This window comes from Zosterops lateralis (genome assembly GCF_965231275.1).
Source record: "Zosterops lateralis genome assembly, chromosome: 5".
NCBI classification, from domain to species: Eukaryota; Metazoa; Chordata; class Aves; order Passeriformes; family Zosteropidae; genus Zosterops; species Zosterops lateralis.
The window spans coordinates 47,273,169-47,293,118 of NC_139766.1; the positions used below are offsets into that span (position 1 = coordinate 47,273,169).

Below are 19,950 nucleotides of genomic sequence, written 5' to 3' on the forward strand. Positions count from 1 at the left end.
GGAATTTTAAAACTTAAATCTTCAACTTAAATCAAAATCATCTTTACTTCTTAAGAACTCTGTGTATATATATATATATCTTTACGTATCCAACAAACTCTCAATACCAAGTAGAGTTTTAGTCTACTCACTATCACACACTGTATATGCATATGTATTCTTATACACATACATTTTATATATAAATATAAATATATAAAAAGACAATACCCTATACACATAAATTTAACTCTACAAAACCAAGTGGCAGATACAAAGTTAGACTTATTGCTGTGATAAAGAAAATGTCAGTCTATACATAATATCTTCACATTCAGCAAGAGCTGTTCACAAAAACTGTGCACAAATTCTTTTTGAAGCAGTAGAATTTGATTTGTGGATTAGTACCCTCAACACAAAACTCACATAGCTCCAGCCAGTTGTATGAAAATGATCAATAGCTGTAGAACTTTTTTTATTATATTCTAATGACAAATACTTTTAATATCTATTTTACTTTTTTCCTCTAAATTAATCATCCTGCTGTGTCACACAACACAGTTGTTGTGCTGCTCTTTCTTCTATAATTCACCACAGCCAGACAATAACAACTTTTACATTTTTATTTACTTTTTTTCCTCTTCCAGACTTGTAAAAACCCCACATCAGCATAACTTTGTCATGTAAAGACACCATCAATCACCAAAATAATTAAAGTAAGGGTATGAATTCCTTCTCTTGACAAACACACACACCCCCACCCTCAACAAGGTTTGCTACTTAGGAAAGCATTTAAGTATATTCCTACACAGAAATTATTTTGTTGAATCAGAGTCTTGGTAAAGAAATCCTAAATAGGAAAAAGCTGGACAGGTGTATGAAGAGCTCCCTCTTTTGTTTGACTTAATTTTTCTTTGAAGAACTTTTCCCACCAATTTTGCTGGTTAACTGCATATAATATTAAATACTGAGGTTGCAAATTTAAAAAAACCACCAAAACAAACAAACAAACAAAACCAACCCCAAAACAGTAGAATATGCATCCTTATGCTCTGTCTGTTCTGAAACTCTCTTGGTTCTCTTTCCGTTTCCTGTTCTTTACATTTAACTTCTGCCCTGAAGCCAAATATTACTATTTTGTGAGGGATTCCACACAACATCCATCAGAGTTTTCATTACAAAAATTAAAATTATTTTCACAATGGTTTCAATTTAGTTCATCTGCAAAGCAGCTAGGATTTAGAGGTTTTGGGGTTTTTTGGTGGTTGGTTTTGGTGGGGTTTTTTTGTTGGATTTTTGTTTGTTTGTTTGTTTGTTTTGTTGTTGTTTGGCTTTTTTTGTTGTTTGTTTTTTGGTTTTGTTTTTGGTGGGTTTTTTTTGTTTTTTGGATTGGTTTGGTTTGGGGTTTATGTTTTTGTTTGTTTGGTTGGTTGGTTGGTTGGTTTTGTTTTGGTTTTGGTTTTTTGTGTTTGTTTGTTTGTTTGGTTTGTTTGTTTTTAATTCTGGACGCCAAACACGGTGCTTAATAAACAAGTTCATTTTGGTCTGATTTTTCTTGCGAACAAACCAAGACTTTTATTTACCATGTAACAGACACACTTTCATTTTTGCTCCCCATTACAACCTCGCCTTGCACTTTACCACCATGTCATGCATGAGAACCACTGACATGTGCAAAGGTCACCGGGTCAGGTTCCTTCCCACCCACCCACCCAACATCATCACAAAACTGGGGACCTCCAGGGGCCCTGCTCAGCCAGGGCAGGGTACTGCCTGTCACTGCCCGGGTTTGGAAGGCAGAGGGGGCACGGCACAGGGGACACGGCACAGGGGACAAGGCAGAGGCGACAGGATAGAAGGGGCACGGCAGAGGGCACACGGCGCTGCCCTGGGCGGCTCCTCCCCGCGGGCGGGCCCACGGGCGGGGCCTGGGGGACCATGGCGGTGGTGACAGTGGCGGTGGTGGCAGCGGGCCGGGCAGAGGAGAGGGCAGCGGCTTAGCGGGCTCGGCATGGCCCCGGCCCGGCTGTCGCTGCTGCTGGTGCTGGGGGTGGCGGCCTGCGCCTGGGGCCAGGAGGCGCCGCAGACCCCGGACTGGCGGATGACGCTGAAGACCATCCGCAATGGCGTGCACAAGATCGACACGTACCTGAACGCGGCCCTGGACCTGCTGGGCGGCGAGGACGGGCTGTGCCAGTACAAGTGCGGCGATGGTGAGCGGGGCCGGCGGCGCGACCCTTGTCCCGGGCAGGGCCGGGCCGGGCCGGGGCTGGGCCCAGCGCCGCTCCCGGGCAAACCTCCCTGGCGAGACCGGCCTACACACCTATAAATATGTGTGTGAACCTCGGCAAGCCAGCTGCTGCCCCTGTATGTGTGTTTAAATACCTATATGACGTGTACGGAGCGTGTATACACCTCAGCGGGTCTCTTAACGCCACTTTTAAACAGCTGCTTTTCTCCAGGACGTTTGCCATGTCAAATATGCGGCTGGTGTGTACCGGAAAAAACCCTGGAGTGGGCAGAATTACTCCCTCCCGGCTGGTTATTTAGGAGCACCCCTTAGCGTTTCGGTTCGGGGCGGGAAAATCTTAAATCTGAGCTATGGAATGTGTTGTTTCGAAGTGACGCTTGAAAAGCAGGTTTTAATGGCAGCCGCGTTTGCCGGTGGAAGGAATGCATCCTGCTGCTTGTAATTCCTGCTGCTGCCAGCAGAGGGCGCCTTGTGCTGCTTTCTTCCCTGCCTTTCACCTGCCTCCTTTACCTGAACAATAATTGAGGCAGCTCAAGTTGGCATGACCTGGTAGATGATGATGGTTATTATTGTTATCATCATCATTATCATTATTATAATATTAAACTGTTATTGTTAGGATGGCCCTGTTTGAGCAGGGCGTTTGGACCAGATGAGTCACTGTGGTGCTTTCCAGGCTGACCCATTTCTCTGATCACCTCCCGTGCCCTGCCCTTCCCAGGTGTGCCTATCCCAGCTGCCAGGCAGGCAATGCCCCACAAACGGGATTTCTTTCCAAGCTTTTCACTGGCACTTCAAAGCACCCCAAAAAGGGAGGCTCACGTAACCCGTCATGGTGGAATCGCATCGCCCCAGTTTACTGTGTCAGATTGTTTGTTAAGTCAGGAAATTGGTCTGGTGGTGCTGGCTCCACAAGAGTGTCCAGGACACTGTAATATTTACACTCTGTACTAAAATATGCATCTTTCAAATGTGTTTTTTTTTTCCTCTCCATTACTTTTAATTGTGGCTTCAGATTATTTCCAATACTAAAATAAACTGGAGGGTCGTGTTTCCAAATTAACTCCACAGTCTTTCCTAACCTGGGATGCAGAATTCCTTGGTTTGCTGCACTCTAGTGAGTGTTCAGGGAGATGTGAGTTTAGCAGTCTCTACTAATTCAAATTCTATTAATGTTACAGCTGTAAAAATAAAACTGATGTTTCATCCCAATTAAGATAAAAAAATCAGAGAACTGCTGTTGATTTCATATAAAGCATAGAAGTATTAATGAACTGACACTAAATACTCTGTTAATATACTCCTATATATTGCATACTTAACCAACACATCAGTTTTAGTTTTGGGGTTTCTTTATCTTAGGAAGCAAACATTGACACTTGCTCAGGTGCCTTATCTCTATTTCTAAAAAAAATTCCTTAGTACCCAATTTCCAAATTTTGGAAAGAATCGTTGATATGCACGTGCCTGAATGTATGTTTAAGTTAGAAAAACAACTGATATTGTCTTGAGCCAAACAACTGTCTGTGGTGAGTTTTAAAACTACTAAAATCCAAAAAATCTGTTTGAGACATGACAAATTACTTTTTTCAGGATCAAGGCCTGTTCCTCGCTATGACTATAAACCATCACCACCAAATGGTTGTGGATCCCCTCTGTTTGGAGTTCAAGTAAGTATTTCCATTTTGGGGCTTCTCTGTGGGTCTTTCATACATCAGCTTCCCTCAGTGTAGATGATTTTTTTCCATCCCCCCTTCTGAGACACATCCATATACAAGGTCCCTGTTCTTATCAGCTCCTAACACATGCTCTGGTAACAACATGTGGGAAGTATTAGTATTGTAAATGAACACAGCATAAACATTTTCAAAGATTACAAGCATAAAATGTAATAATGATAATTTTGGGGGGGTTTTGAGTGTTTGGTTTAGTTTTTTGTTTGCACAGTCTTGAAATAGTTGAATAACTGCAGCTGCAGCCATGTGAGAGTGGAGGGTTAGCTATGACTCTTGCTGTCCTTACTGACACTAACCCTTTTTCCTTAATGCCAGAAAGAAAATAGGAGTTAGCTTGTTGTCCTCCAGCTTTGGGACTTTCTCTTTTTTCCCCCACTCTGCCCATCCACCTCCCCCAGAGTGTAGCTGGGGCTGAGCAAGCTGTGAGTGGGGACACAGCTGGGGCAGCAGACCCACACTAAACAGAGGGATATTCCACACTACATAGTGGTGCTCAGCAATAAAAACTGGAGCAGTGGGAGAAGGTGTGGAGGAAGTGGTGGCAGAGCTGTGTATGACTTCCAGGTGGCTGTTGCTTAGAGATCAGCTTGGCATCCCCTCTGCTCTGAAATGTGGTGAGTGCTTTTTGCACTGCTTATTTTGGGACATTTTTGTTATTTTTAATGCATCTATTAAACTGTCTTTATCTCAACCCATCACATTCATTTTTGATTTCTGTTAGTCTGTCCATAGGATATGTTTTTCTTATACTGGAATACCAATAGAGGTGTGTGTGTGTGTATTTTCTTGACAGTTTGACATTGGTATCCCTTCAATGACAAGGTGCTGCAATCACCACGACAGATGCTATGATACTTGTGGCAATAAAAAAAATGATTGTGATGAGCAGTTTCAGACCTGCCTCTCAAAAATTTGCAGAGATGTGCAGAAAACACTTGGAATCTCAGAGAGTGTCCAGGGTAAGTGTGAAAAAGCCTTTATTATTTTTTTTTTCAAGTTTAACCTGAGGTTAACTTCACAAAGAAGCTTTGTGCAGTGCAGCAAGGACACATTTCCTATGCTGATGAAAGACACTTTGTTCTGTCCCTCTGCTGTGCAGCTTCAGGTGCTTGTATAGCAGAGCAGTGACACAGCATAGGAAAATGATCAGGGTTAAAATAACTTTTAGTTAAGGTAGTTTTAACTTCAGGAGAAAAAATAATGCTGCCCATTTGGGGGTATGAATATGGGAATACAACTTGATCAAAATACATGTATAATTATTTGCATTTACTGTAACATAGCTGCAACATGACTGTTCAGCTGGGTGATTTCTAAGCTTCTCTGTGTGATTGCTGGTAAACTGTAGGAAAATACAGAATCTTTCTCTGTTATGAAATAAGGAATTTAAATAATATACTGTCATAGTGGAAGTAGTTAATGCTGTCCCCTAGTGAATAAATGTTAGGTTTCTTAGTAACAGGTCATACAATATTCCTTCTGGTCATTGGCCTGCATCTGATGGAAACATGACATAACCACTTTTTACCTTGGACAATGTCATTTTCATAGTAAATACTCACACTGAGACCAGTAGGTTTTTAGAACAAGCTTGTGTTGGAACTTCCCAAATTTATTTAACTGTAAATAAATTGTCATGTTAGTCTTTAGTGCCAGAACTGGTGAATATTTCTTAATTCTCTTGAGCTGATGTTAAAGATGGCAACCTCTGCATAAACTGGGATACAAAGAGTGAGGAGGCAAACCAACCCTTTCATCTTCCAAGACTCAGTGTGTTTCCAACACAGATAACATTCCATATGCAATGAATTTTCATTTTGTTTGGCATATAAAAAAATCTTTACTCAAAACTTAAATGACTCTGTCTTGGTTCAGTCGTTCATTTGACAGTCTTATTTGCTATAGAGTCATTCTTAGTTTGCCAGAGTTTTCTCCTGTTAGTTTCATATTCCACTTAAAGAGTACTTTTAACTGAACTCTTCTTTGCTTACAGCTTGTGAATCAACTGTTCAGCTGCTCTTTGATGCAGTGATACACTTAGGATGCAAACCATACCTGGACAGCCAGAGAGCTGCTTGCATGTGTCGTTATGAGGGCAAGACAGATCTCTGAAAGAAGACACCAACATCTCATGGTGTAGAATAAAGCTGAAGATTCAGCCAAAATGAAGCAAGACTTTGGTTACAAGCCTTTATGCTTTTCAGACAGTGATACATTAAACACTGACATGAATTGACTGATTCGAAGATCACTATGATATTCTTATTCATATAAAAAAGAAACAAGTCATCCTTCCTTGTCTCCATTTTCTGCCAGAAGCTTGGGAACTGAAATTGCTTTCCTTTAGTGTATGTCCACCTAGGGCGTGCTGTTGTGAAATGCTGGTGCCATTTTAATGTTCCCAAGAAAACTCCATAGTGGGGACATCAGAAGCACCAAAGAGTTATATTGAATTCTCAGGTGATTTTTAATACAGGTCAGATTTTAGGTTTACTGGCAGTTGAAGCATCTGATGGGTTCAACAGGAAAGAGTGTATTATGTGTACCAATACAAGACATCTTACATAGCCTGTACTTGCATGTTTTTGCTGCAATTGCCTTCAGTTCTCTCTCATGTATGTGGTCCCGTAGGTTTGTTGTTAAAAAAAAAAAGAAAAATGTCCCAAGCCAAGGTACATGCACTACATATTTCTACCTGATTCTATATCAGTGCCTTACTTCCGCATCACTTTTCAGATCAAATATGTTGATCCTTTTAAAGGCTGCCCAGTAAAATTTAACAGTTTGCAGCCTAAGGATATACTTTTGATTTGACAGAATGGTGAAATGCAGTTTCTATGTTATTTTTTAAAAAATCACTGAATGTCTGTTTTTGAATAAAACATTTTGTGTTGTGTATTGTATGCACAGAAAGGATATATGTACAGATATGTTGATTTATATTTCTGTTGTGGCACAGCTTGGCTACTGTATTCATCTTTGCTTTCATTTAGTCTGTTCTGATGAAAACTAAAACCAAGTTCCATAGTTAAGATCAGTGTGCCCAAAATCTTATTTAAGTTGCCCTCTGTGAGGCTGATGAATATATGAGCCTGTACTTCTGTCACCTGCTCCCTGACTTCTCTAGCTAAAATCACCTGATGTCTGAATTATTTGGGGTTTCCTCTCTGTACTCTGTACTTTTTGCTTATCTACAGGTGTCAGTCCTTAGTTAACTTATGCATTAGGTCCTCTGTTAGAAAGATGAAGATTTGTTTTTGTTAAAAAGCAATTCTGCTTTAGATACTCACAGGAGAGGAATGAAAATTAAAGTACTGAAGCTGTGAACAGGTAATTGAAACTAAATGCATAAAATTCACTGGACTCATGGACTGTAATGTGATATAATTTTGTGTGTTTTTTTTCTTTACCAGTTGTATTTTTGGTTGGTTTGTCACAAGAGCTTACTGTACATGATAGTGAATGTAAGGGCCTCATAAAGACAAAGTTTCTGCTAAAGTTCTTTGGTCATGCCTCGAGGTTTCTTTTCTTAATTGTGGATATGAAATAGCACTAAAAGAAGTATTACTGTAGAGGTTTACAAAACTTTGCTAGATTAACTTGTAGTTCCCCTTACTTTGGTGACATACATTTTCTACCACAGAATTGAAACAATTCTGAATTACCCTGAAATTCTATGGTTGTAACCCTAAAAAACTTTTTAAAATTAAAGCAGGGAATGGTAATGGCATTGTTTGTTTAAAATGACAAAAGTACCACAGTAATTCCAAACCTCTATAATTCAACTAGATGTCATGTTGAGTTCTGTACAAATGGGCTTAAACGAGATGCTTAAATGAATGCATATCCTGGATTTGGATGGAATAGAGTTAATTTTCTTCCTAGTAGCTGATGCAGTGGTGTGTTTTGCATGTAGCATGAGAATAATGGTGCTAACACACTGATGATTCAATTGTTGCTGAGCAGCACTTACCTTAAATCCAGGACTTCTCAGTTTAACATACTCTGCCAGTGAGGAGATGCACGAGAAGCTGGAAGGAAGCATGGCCAGGACAGCTGACCCAAACTGCCCAAAGGAATATTTCACACCATAGAGCATCATGCCCAATGGGGAATGGGGAATTTATATCCTGATCAGCCAGTAGGCACCAACCGCTGTTTGGGGGCTGGACAGGGGGTGGTGAGCAACTGTATTGTGTGTCACTTGTCTGTCTTTACCCTTTTCATTTTTATTATTATTTTTGTTTACTTTATTTCAGTTACTAAAGTGTTCTTACCTAAACCCATGAGTTTTACTTTTTCTGATTCTCCTTCTCCCCATGCTGTGTGTTTGTGTGTCTCTGTGTGTACACGTATATACTTAGTCACTGGCTGTGGTTAAACCATGACAACATGGTTTGGAAAGAGCTGGGTTTCGTTCCCTCCTCTACTGACCTGTAAATATACCATGAAAGCCTCCCAAAGCCTCCCAGAGTTTCTTTTAAACCATGTAAAATGCTAAAAAGAGCTTTAATAGTGTTGGATAGCACTTTGATAGTTCTTGCAAACCACAGGAATAATTTCACTTCTTCCTGGTAGTCTTTACTCACACAAGCTTTTCCTGTAGCAGAAATTGATTAGAGTTATCTGCAAGTTACACATTATGCATTATGCATTATGCATATATACAAAATGCATTTTGCAGACCACAGCCCTAAAATGACAGCTAGCTATCACCCCCAGGATTAATCATACCATTTAGGAACTTATATATATAGATAGATACATATATACGCGAAAATGTAATGTTTATCCTGGTTGTGGCAGTTATAGTTAATGCTTTCCTTGGCAGCTGATAAAATGCTGTGTTTTGTTTTGAGGATGAGAATAATGTTGATAAAACACAGCTTCTCCCGCTGCCCTGCCAGGGAGGAGGCTGATGTGCACAAGGATTTTGGAGCAGACACAGCCAGGTCAGCAGACCCCAGCTGACCCTAGGGATATCCCACACCACGTGGAATCATGCTGAACAATAAAACTGGGGGGGAAGGGCACTGATCACTCCTTGAGGACTGGCTGGGCATTGATCAGTGGGTGGTGAGCAACTGTACTGTGTGTCACTTGTCTTGTAAATCCTTTTATTACTATTTTCCCCTCCTCTCCTGTTAAACTGTCTTTACCTTTTTTTCTGATTTTCTCCCTCATCCCCCTGGGGGGAGTGCGTGAACAGCTCTGTGTTTAGCTGTATAGCTTCATGTTGGATTAAAGCATAACAACACTATAGATAGTGGCTCATTTAACTCAATAACGCATGTTTTTGTGTGGTCAGTAATACTGTACAGCAGTGTGTCCACAATCAAACTTCCTTCTTCAGACTGCAGTTCTGATCCATCCATAAGGCTTTTTCCAAGAAGTACCCACCTACTGGGGAGCCAGTGCAACAACCTGAAAGTGTTTCCTGACAAATAGGCGTGTCTGACAATAAAACTTCCATATATTACAAGGAGCTGGAAAAGCAAACGTGCCCAGTGCTACCTCGGGCTGTGCACACTGAGATCCAGTTACCGGTGACTCATCTGAGCACTGAGGCTGCTCTTAGCCTCCAGCAAAACAAAACAGAAAAAAACCTCTGTCTTACAAGGATCTAAGCGAAACTGTTGGACTGAGGAACACGGCTGAAACGAGTTCCTAGATTTTGGTTCTGCAGCTGCTGCTTCACACGAGAGACTTGCTGCCAGAGCGTTCAGGGGCAGCTCCAGAGTGAGCTGTGAGAGCTGGGATTTGCAGCTGCCAAATAATCAATCTGTTTGCTGGGAGTCTAAATGTTACCTGGTATAAGACACAGATCTTGTGATAGTGTCACGTTCTGACTGAAGTATGCACAAATACAATTGAAACAAAGTTCTGTCTTGATCCAGCTTTGAGGGTTACAAGTCCGAACAAGAGAAAAACAAGCAAAGGTAACTAGAAATACCCATGGCTCTTTTAATCAAAGGGAGACATCTTGTCTAAAATCTTTACCCGTGCAAGAAGCCTGGGTAAAACCCGACTGGGTAAAACTGCCTATAATTCCACTCTAAATCTGCTACTTTTTGTGCTTGTTAACAGTACTCTCTTAAGTGCACACTCATATCTGAGGTTATCTCCCTAAAAGCAGGCTGGATAGAAAATTCAGATCCCTCTAGGGTAAAGCTCTTATACAGAGGAATGGGGGGTTGTCAGTGGCTTTGGTTTAGAAACTTGTTACGCAACTGATCATTGACCGGGAAGTGCTGCACGATTCCCGGTTGGAGAACACTTCTGAAGATATCTGGGCAATACTTCTTAGGATATCTGGGCACCCTGGTTAACACCTTGTCACTCGCCCCACAGTTCCGAAATGGTCAAAGGGAACTGAAGTGAGAACAGGGCAAAGCCGCAGGATGATCCACACATCCACACCTCAAACAAGGCTTGTGTGCCCGAGTGAAAACGCACTTTGAGGAGCAGGAAAGAGAACACTCCGCGCCTGAAATGGGAATTTGAGCGCAGCTTTGAAACATTTAAACCAAGCGAACGCGGGAGGCTCTCATCGCGTTTCAGGAGGATGGTTTTGTCACTGCAGCAGCACCTGGGGAGCAGCGGTGACACACTTTAACACCTCATCCCTCGGATCCGTCCCTGGCCCCGCTCCTGGCGGAGGCGCCGCGGGAGCACAGGGCGAGAAGCGCCCGCCCCGGAAGGCTGGGGAGAGGAAGAGCGGGAAGGCTCGGCTGGGCTGGGCTGGTGCGGCGGTGTTTGTGGCGGTGTTTGTGTCGGTGCGCGGCCGGTGCCTCCGTCTGCGGCCATGGCGGGCTCGGAGCGGCCCCCGGCGGGTGCGTGTGGGCCGGGAAAGGGCGGGATGCGGCGGAGAAGGGCCGGGAGGAGCCGCTTTGTTGGGATGGTGCCGGAGCAGGAGCGGGTGGGGAATGCCTGCAGGGGCAGGGGCAGTGCCCGGAGCTCCCCCCGGGTGGGAGCGCTGCCCCGGGGGCGCTGCCGGCGCTCAGGGGGATCCAGACCTCTGCTTCTGCCCTTCCTGCCTTCGTTCCGTCCTTCCAGGGGAGGAGGAAAGGGACGGGGAAGGTGCGAGGCGAAGGAAGGGGCCGGGGCAAACCCCTCCGGGCTCCCGGCGCTGCCGCGGGACGGAGGAGCGGGGGGGGCTGGAGGGCAGCAGAAGTCAGGGCAGCAAAACTTCGCTCCCCGCAGATGCAGCTGGGCTCAGAGAAACTCCTTTTGTGTGCCACTCTGTTGTTTCTAAGTGCCTCCCCCTTTTGTCTCGATCTGTTGAGACGGAAACGCATCCAGGGAAAGATGCTGTGAGATCCAGTGTAACCTTGTGAATAGCTGATTTTTGATTCCTTTGGAGCAATCTGTCTTCATGAAATTAAAGCGTAGTAGTCCCGTTGGTCTCAATGAGGTTTTAGAACAAGCTTGTTTCTGTGTAAGATAAACAGAAAACTTCTCAGAAATCATGATAATTTAAATAGTGTTTACCTGAATGAAGCTGTGGTATGAGAGAGAGAATGAAAAGCCAAAGACTAGAAAGTTCCTAAACAGGATTAAATTATCAGGAAACCCATCTTTTCCTAGTTTCCTGTAGCCCAGGAATTCTATTTGTCCTGTGTCCACATTTTCTGTCTTAAAGTTTGATGACTAAAATTTTACGATGTTTTGGGGGGAGTGGATTGCAAGAACTTTTGTCTTCTACCAATACATAGCTATGTTAGTTTTGCAAAAGGCATTAATAACATTTGAAAAATAGATCTGGAAAGCTAGTCTCTTATATGCAAAGTAGTTTGTAAAATACATGTCCATGTGACTCTTTTTGTAATTGCAGGCCATGTCCAGCTGGATAGCAGACCTATATTACCCACCACAGGTACAGTCTTGTATACAGCTCTCATAATGTGGTAGTGAATCTCTACCAGTTCAGTAGCCCACTGAGATGCTTAAGTGAGAGGAACAAGTATTTTGGCCTAACCATCTGCAAGTCTGCAGTTCTGCACACTCCCAAGATGTGCATGTTCCTTGTTGTACCCATATGGTTATTTTTATGTCCATTCTGTACTGGAGGTACTTAAAGTCTGTATAGTTCAGCAGAAGAAAAGGTTTAAATCTTGCATCTTCTCAGTTGTCAATTGCTATTTCACTGTCTTTTGTGAATCGTGTGCTGCATCCAACCTCAAAGAGAATGCTCAGCTTTGTATTAGCAGCATTACTGAAAGAAAAGAAACACCAGTGTATTTTCAAGTTATGTAAAATTGTAACTACTGAGTTAGAGTCTCTTTAAAAAATACACCCAGCTAGTTAGTAATATAAAACCATAATCTCTGAATATGTTTATAGAGGTACAGATACACAGACAGACAGAAAATATGCCTGTCTTGACCACCTGAAATTCAGACTTGGGAGTCAGAACTTCTAGATCAGCCTCCAAAAGCTGTGGGTGCAGACAAGCAGTGATGAGGTTGTTTACCTACATGCCTACTTACCTGATGTGTTAATGAGCTTTTGATTCACATTAACAGCTGAACTTTAAGGCTGGATGCATAAGTTCAAATTGGTTTTGTTCGTTCTTAATGAATGATTTTGTGGCTGAATAACTTCTTGATTTCTCTAACAGATGGAAATGAGAACATCACAGAAGTAGATGCACTCAATATCAGGTAAAGTTCTGGTGGCAGTGACAGAGATGTCCCAAGGGACTGAGGTCAGTGCAGGGTTTTCTGATTTTTAATAATTCAACAATTATTTGGTTCAACTCCACCCACTTACAAAGCATGTTTCTAGTTTTAGCTCCACCAGATGCAGAAACACTCTTATTGTGAAGGCATGTGGAAGGGACTATGAGGAGTGTTCTCTTTTTATTTTAGGCAATGTGCAGAGCCCATCACAATCTAAGGAGCCACTGGACAGACTAAGTGGTAGATTGTAGCACAGGAATGTATTCCTCTGGAAGGAGAGGAAATGAACCATGGAACAGTGATTCCATGAAAGCCCTGAAAACAGTGAACTACCTGCCTGATAACTTTGCCTCATTCATACAGTTAAGTAGAGAAGGAACTATTTAAGGAATCATCCTTCAATGGTCATTCACGGGATTCAGTGACCAAACTGTCCAAAATCTCTACTAGCCATGCACCTAGCCAAATCCTAAGGAAAAGAAATTGCCAAAATCTGAAAAAATTCTGGTACTGGTACAGGTGAAATTGTTCAAGGCTGAATTTTATAAAATTTATAATCTCTAATTACAAGGCTAAAATTTATAATCTTTGCATTTATCCTGTTTGGTACTCAGAATGGGAAGAATGTGATAAAGCACCCAACTTCTCTTATTGGTCATCCAGCCAACATTGTAGAACATTGTAGAAGCTCCCTGACTTTGAACAGTCATCCTAAATTCCTGTTCTCTGTCTGAATTCTTACGTAGACATTACAAAAAGATGTTTCTTTAAGGGGATTCTCATAACAAAGTGGAGAAGCAGAGATAGTCTGCGGGTAATGGTGGTAATTTTGTTGCGAAACAAAAGCATTTGCCGATGACACTGATCTTGAATATCTGCAGGCAAATATTGTAAGCAACTTTCCCCTGTAATTGCACCAAACCTGAATATTTCATAGCATGAAAGAATTAACACAGCAAAAAATGACAGTTTTGACCAGAGCAGAACTAGGGCAGCATGACCTGGAGTCTCATTCCGTGTATCTTGAACTCTGGACCTTTCTATTGCCAGTGTTGTTGCTAGAAGTGTTTCAGTTTCTGTTTCCTGCACCAGTAACTAAAAAGCAGAACGATTGTCTGCTTTGTCTAATTACAGCCATGTCAACACTTAGGATCTTTGGGGTCCAAGTGTTGGCATGGCTGTGGTGCCACAGCCAAGTCAAGTGTGCTGTCACACATCCTATGCTGTGTTTTGCTCATAAACCAATAAAATAGTGGAATGCTACTCCCAAACACACAGATATTCTCTGTGTTTGCTGCCATGATAAAGTCCTCTACTTGGAAGCTGGGTAGGTCATTTATTCTGTCCTTAAGAAGACCTCTGTCCTTCAACTTTAGGATTTTGTGGGCTGGTTGCTAAAAACTTAGATGAACCATCGTATTGTCATAGCTTTCATTGCATTAGGGTAAATAATAAACATTTGTTCTCCTTTTGCAAGATACATTACACTTAGCACCTCATCCCCAGTTTATAGTCTATTGATTACGATGCAGCACTTGATTTACTTAGAAGAAGCAAATCACAGACAGCTATAATTCCAAATAAGTACATGTGTACTAGCCAATTATGTTAACATTTAGCTAAACACATAACGTGGAGAATTGGAGCCATGTCTGAAATGCACCATTATGTGTCTTAACTAATGAAACAGCCTCATTTACCAAGAATGTTTTCCATCTGTGGCAGCAGACAATCACTTGATCCTGTAGTGGAATACAAAATGAACCATAAAAGAAGAGGAGTTGCTTTAATCTTCAATCATGAGCGCTTTTATTGGCAATTAAGGCAGTCAGACAGATGCGGGACTGTGGCAGACAGAAACAGTCTGAAACGCAGGTAAGAAGCTTGGTTACTCTACTAACCCTTAAAAAAAATCTAAACTTTAGAAATCGTGGTCAAATTAAGGATTTATCTAAATCCTGTGTTTAAGTAGACTCGAAGATTTTGCAGACACAGCACCTATTCAGCTTGGGTGAAGAAAGCTGTAATTAAAAAGCTTCAAGGCACTTTTTTTTAGGTCACAGAAACTGCTGGCACAAATCAGTGAGTCCAGAGCTTTCTTTGGATAAACTCTTTGAAGTAACTTCAGGTGTTAGACCTGTACTTGACACCAGTTTGAATTCAAAATCAACTCTAGTAGTTTTGTTCATAAATAATGCATAAGAGTATTCATTCCCCCACAGGGAAAGAAACTGAGTTGGTAGCAATTGATATACAATTTGTGCAAGATTTTTACTAATACTGATCTGTTCTAACAATAGTTTGACAGACCTTGGGTTTGAAGTCAGACTTTTTGATGATCTGAAAGCACAAGATGTGAGGCAGAAAATTTATGAAGGTAAGAGACTGTGTATTGGTTATGTCTAAATAATTGCAGATTTCCCAGATACCTTTCTTTTCAATCTCTCCATTCATCTAACATAAATTTTTGTTCACAAGGAATTTAACATTAGAAGGACTTCAAGGTTAGAATCAAGATCATTTTACTGCAGTGTAAATGAAGCTTCTGTGGAGAGAACTAATTAAGTCACTAAAAGCTGAAAGATGGTACATGCAGCTGGGAGAAGATAACTAGGTTCTTCTTTTTATGGTTAATGGCCCTTAAGCTAGGTTGAATCAATGCACCTTGAAATCCCTACAGTATGGCTCTACCTGAAAATAGCATTCATTTGAAAAAGAACTGATTGGGGATTAAATTATATGATGCAAATGTACAATGTTTTTAGACTTGAATATGACTTGTTCATCATTTAAACACCACTTGACTATTTCAGTCTCTATGGATGACCACAGTGATGCTGACTGCTTTGTGTGTGTGTTCCTGAGTCACGGTGAGGATGATCACATATATGCATTTGATGACAAAATCAAAATTCAGGAAATCACTGATATGTTCAGAGGAGACAAGTGCCAGAGTTTGGTAGGAAAACCAAAGATATTTATCATTCAGGTAAGATGTCTGTTTCTGAATTCAGTGTAGTTAACAGTGTCTTCCTGCAATAGTGATGTCAGGTTTCCTGATGCAGTCTTTCCACAAGGCATTTAAGACAAGGATTCTTCTCTTTTTATTAGAAACCCTAATGTATGCTACTGTTGATGTTATTATTACAGCTGTATTTAATAAATATAATTTTACAAAAAGAAACACAAATGAAGCCCATGTCAGATCAATTGTCAGTGTATTTAATAGCAGTGAAGGTAATACCAGGGTTTCTTGCGAAAGTTCAGCTCAGTTCCTATTGGTCTCAGCTCTAGGCTGATAAGCTGATAGCTGATAAGCTATCAAACCTTTGTATCTTCATTGCTTCCTTCCAGGCAAGTCCCTTTGCTTGATCCTTGGTGAAGTTGGGTTTTGTGTTGGTGGTTTTGCCTGTTTGTTTTCTTTTCTTTTGGTGGGACATTCTTGTTGGTTGGTTTTTGTGGTGGTAGTGATTTTTATTTGTTGTTGTTCTTGGTGGGTTGTTTTTTTTGTCTATGACCTATACTTGGCATCTCTATAGAATCTAAGGAATCAAATTAAGGCTTTATTGTCTCAGGAATATTGTTTGTGCTAAGTGGTCAGATAAAAACCATATGTAACCTCCTTGTTTTCTTCCTTGGTTCACAGTAGAGTGAAAGTTGGGAGGTACCTCAGGAGGTCTCTGGTCCAGCCTCCTAGTCAAAGCAGATTCATGGGGTCAAACCAGGTCATGCAAGGCTTTATCCCCTCTTTATCCAGATTACAATTAGCAAACTCATATATTAATCTGGCCTTCAACAGATTGTAATTGTAGTAGTTTACAGAGTAATTCTAAGTATAACTTTTTTGTTGTTGTTCTTTTTTTCCCAAATGAAAGTTTCCTTAGGGCACAGGGTTGCTTTAAGAAGCAGCATATTGTTAATTCACCTTTCATTAGGACTCATTCAGATTTCCCTCCTTATGTTTTTTAACCTAGTGCCAAAGATGGAAAAAATACTTTCATATTTCAGTTTTAAGTTCTAAGTAATACTTGGAAACTCATCAAAAAGTTAGTTCATCAGCTGAGTTCTTTTCCAGCACAATAGGCATAGCACTTACCTCTGGAAATCAGAAGTAACATTAAGATGAAACTTTATCACTGTTAAAGAAGATTCTTTGTGGTTTGTTTGTTTTTTTTTTTTTTTAGTAGCAGTTCTGAAGTAATGCTCCTTTGTATCTTTTGAGTGTGTTCTTACCTTGTTCTCCTTCACGTGCTGCCTTTCTGTGTCACCGGCAATAGTGGGGTCACTACTGAATTCACAAAAAACCCTCCCTCAACACACACACTTGAGACTGCACTAAGAGCAGAAGTGTAACACCATGTAAGGATGGCTGTGCTTCAGAGCAGTAATTCAATACTGCAAGGGAGGCAGTTCTTCCTCTCTACTCAGCACTGCTGAGGCTGCATCAGAAGTATTGTGTCCAGTCCTGAGTTCCCCAGTCTGAGAAAAACACACTGGAGTGAGTCCTGCAAAGGCCACACAGATGATTAAGGGACTCTGGAGCATGTTTGATGCAAAGAGAGGCTGAGAGAGCTGGACTGTTCAGCTTGGAGGAGATGGCTCAGGGGAATCTTACCAATGTTCTAAACACCTGGTGGGAGGGAGTAAGAGGGAGACAGGCTCTTTTCAGTTGTACCCAAGTGACAGGTTAAGAGGCAACTGGAACAAATTAAAACACACAAAATTTCATCTCAACACAAGAATACACTTTTTTTTACTGTGAGGTTGGTCAAACACTGGAAGAGGTCTCCCATACAGATAGGTGGAGTCTCCACCTATGAGGATCTTCAAAAGCTGACTGGACACAGTCCTGGCCAACATGCTGGAGCTAACATTGCTTCAGTCAGGGGGTTGGACTAGATGATCTCAAGAGATCCCTTCCAGAATCAGTGATTCTGAGATCATCTTTGAGCTTTTGGGGACTTTGTCCTCAACATTTTAAGTGATAGAGAAGTAAATGTGTCTTTCTGAAGGCAGAGTCATGGTAATGTGGCACACCTAGCTGAACAGAAGTGCCTCTGGTTAGTGTCAGAATTATCATATTCACAGTGAGCTCAGCAGGGGTGCAGGCATAACAATTCTTCTCACCAACAGGCCTGCCGAGGTGATAAACATGATGATCCAGTCATTGCTCATGATTCAACAGACAGCAGCAGTGAATCTGGCAATAAGACTGAAGTGGATGCAGCTGGCATCTATACTCTGCCTGCTGGTGCAGATTTTATCATGTGCTACTCTGTGGCGCAAGGTAAGTTCTAGTATTTTACATCCAGTGTCTGATACTTCACTGTAACAAACCTGAACATGTCTTCATTTTGCAGTCCAAAAAATGAGAACAGTTCCAGGCCATCTGATTTACATGCCTGATAAGTAGCTACTTGTCTGGGAAAGAATGTTGTGCTAAAGAAAAATTGAAAGTAAATTATCAAGGTGCATTAAATTTTCCAAACAAAAGCATTGTCATCAAGTCTTGTGGCTGAGCTGCCTCCTGACAGCAAATATCCATCTCTTTTCCAGGATTCTGGTGGCTTATAAATTTCCCTGCACTACACTGTTATTCTCTCCACTCTCTCCATGTATGTTGTCCCCAGTCCCATCTGCTCTCTTAGGAAGTGAGATGCAGTTCTGTAAGCTGCCAATCTCTGAATCATGTTCCTCTTAGCTGAGCACTATAAGTGCTATCAAAGCCATTTCCCATCTACAATTTGCACTGGAATTATGTAATTGACAAAGTAATGGCAAAGCCATTAGCAATTCCTTATAGATGGTAGCTAGCAAACAGTGACTTTCATAAATATTTTTCCAAGAGGTATCACTATTTACATTTGGATGTAATTTTATGTTCTTTTTCTACTCTAGGCTACTTTTCTTATCGTGACATTGTAAGTGGCTCCTGGTACATCCAAGATTTGTGTGAGACCCTTAGGAAGCATGGATCTTCCTTGGAGTTCACAGAACTTCTTACTGTTGTTAACAGGAAAGTATCAGAGCGCAGAGTGGGCATGTGCAGAAACATTAATGCTAGAGGGAAAAAACAGATTCCTTGTTTTGCCTCAATGTTAACTAAAAAATTGTATTTTCATCCAAAATCTAAGTAGATTATTTAGCAGTGATGACCATTACTATTACTTCCTGCAGAAGTAAAGTTGAGGAGACCAGCTTAGTTGAGGAGACTGAATATTCTACAAGACTGCAAAATCACTGGGATCAAACATTACAGTTCATCTATCTAATAGTTTTTAAAATTTTGAAGAAGTTTTAAAGCTAGAATTACACCAGGGACTTCATCTCAGGGAATTTGGGAAAAATTGACTGGTGCCAAACTATTAGGAGGTGCTCAGATTTTATTGAAATTGATGCTCCAAACTACTTTTTTCTTCAAAGCTTCTTGCTTGATTGCCATCTACCTATGGCACATCTTACTGTTTCCAAAATGTTTCTAATGTTCCATTAGATTAACTTGTCTTGCTCCAAGAGTTTACAGGGAATATGATTGTTGGACATCTTTTTAAATTTGTGGACAGCAGAATCCACAGCTTTTGTAGCTTTATGGGCTTTTTAGACTTTTATTTTCTTGCAACACTAAAAAGGAACTTAATTCCTTGAATACAATTGAAGCATTAATATAGGATTAATCAAATAGGGTTGATTAATAAAGATTTCCTTTTGCTTTAATGTAATTTATGCTTGGGGCACAATGACAGCTTGCTGGTGCTATGCATCCTCAGGAGAAAAACAGCAGTAGTGAGACAAGACCATGTGCAGCTTGCTCAGGGTGAGCTTGCCTTGTCTGTACCTCTAAAGCCAGAGCTGCTGGACAGCTCTAGCCAGCTCTACAAAATATAACATATGCAAACCTTGATACTTCAGGGCTTTGAGTTGGATCAGGCCTTCTCTTGGCCCTGGAGAAGATCAGCCATACCTCTGTCATTGTCTACATAAAAAGGATGGTGCATGATCACCACAGGCTTGTTAGTGGTGCTGACTTGAAACAAATATTTGTTTTATTTTTGGAGGGGTTTTTTTACATTAATAATGGTTCCTCTGAGGGACAACAGAGAACTCAAAGTGTCTTAATCCACTTTCCTGGGGAAAAAATAATCGGTTTACTGGCTCTGCTTTAGTTAAGTCTTTCCATATACTATGTTCTGAGTCATAAATGTTGTATCTTACTGCACCTACTTTTAAACTTTTATACAATCATGTGTCTTTGAATGTTTTGATAAATTCTTTCAATAAATTACAACAGTAAAACATAATAACA

The 19,950-nt window shown here is 41.1% G+C and overlaps 2 protein-coding genes across 3 annotated transcripts; both read left to right on the forward strand.

The window, feature by feature from the left end:
- The first annotated feature begins 1,910 nt into the window (after positions 1 to 1,910).
- On the forward strand, positions 1,911 to 7,468 carry PLA2G12A (phospholipase A2 group XIIA). Its single transcript, XM_083861530.1, has 4 exons — positions 1,911 to 2,192; positions 3,824 to 3,900; positions 4,760 to 4,925; positions 5,960 to 7,468. The coding sequence occupies exons 1-4, from the start codon at positions 1,991 to 1,993 to the stop codon at positions 6,076 to 6,078; spliced, it is 564 nt and encodes a 187-aa protein (XP_083717656.1). The 5' UTR covers positions 1,911 to 1,990; the 3' UTR covers positions 6,079 to 7,468.
- Positions 7,469 to 10,600: 3,132 nt separating this feature from the next.
- CASP6 (caspase 6) lies at positions 10,601 to 19,929 on the forward strand. 2 transcript variants are annotated; one of them, XM_083861103.1, is made up of 8 exons: positions 10,601 to 10,799; positions 11,801 to 11,842; positions 12,587 to 12,629; positions 14,373 to 14,522; positions 14,948 to 15,024; positions 15,461 to 15,636; positions 17,781 to 17,934; positions 18,546 to 19,929. In XM_083861103.1, exons 1-8 carry the CDS (start codon positions 10,772 to 10,774, stop codon positions 18,782 to 18,784), a joined length of 909 nt encoding a protein of 302 aa, XP_083717229.1. In that variant the 5' UTR covers positions 10,601 to 10,771; the 3' UTR covers positions 18,785 to 19,929. The 2 variants fall into 2 exon arrangements, with proteins under 2 accessions (XP_083717229.1, XP_083717230.1); XM_083861104.1 differs by having other exon boundaries at positions 14,376 to 14,522.
- The last annotated feature ends 21 nt before the right edge of the window (positions 19,930 to 19,950 follow it).

What these genes read in the sequence shown, in the direction of transcription:
- CASP6 (XM_083861103.1), top strand. Translation starts at nt 10,772, where the DNA reads ATGGCGGGCTCGGAGCGGCCCCCGGCGG. An exon ending in AGAAACAGTCTGAAACGCAG is followed by an intron (nt 14,523 to 14,947) that starts GTAAGAAGCTTG and finishes TTCTAACAATAG; the next exon opens with TTTGACAGACCTTGGGTTTG. An exon ending in CAAAGATATTTATCATTCAG is followed by an intron (nt 15,637 to 17,780) that starts GTAAGATGTCTG and finishes TCTCACCAACAG; the next exon opens with GCCTGCCGAGGTGATAAACA.
- PLA2G12A (XM_083861530.1), top strand. Translation starts at nt 1,991, where the DNA reads ATGGCCCCGGCCCGGCTGTCGCTGCTGCTGGTGCTGGGGGTGGCGGCC. An exon ending in CCCCTCTGTTTGGAGTTCAA is followed by an intron (nt 3,901 to 4,759) that starts GTAAGTATTTCC and finishes TTTTCTTGACAG; the next exon opens with TTTGACATTGGTATCCCTTC. An exon ending in AATCTCAGAGAGTGTCCAGG is followed by an intron (nt 4,926 to 5,959) that starts GTAAGTGTGAAA and finishes CTTTGCTTACAG; the next exon opens with CTTGTGAATCAACTGTTCAG.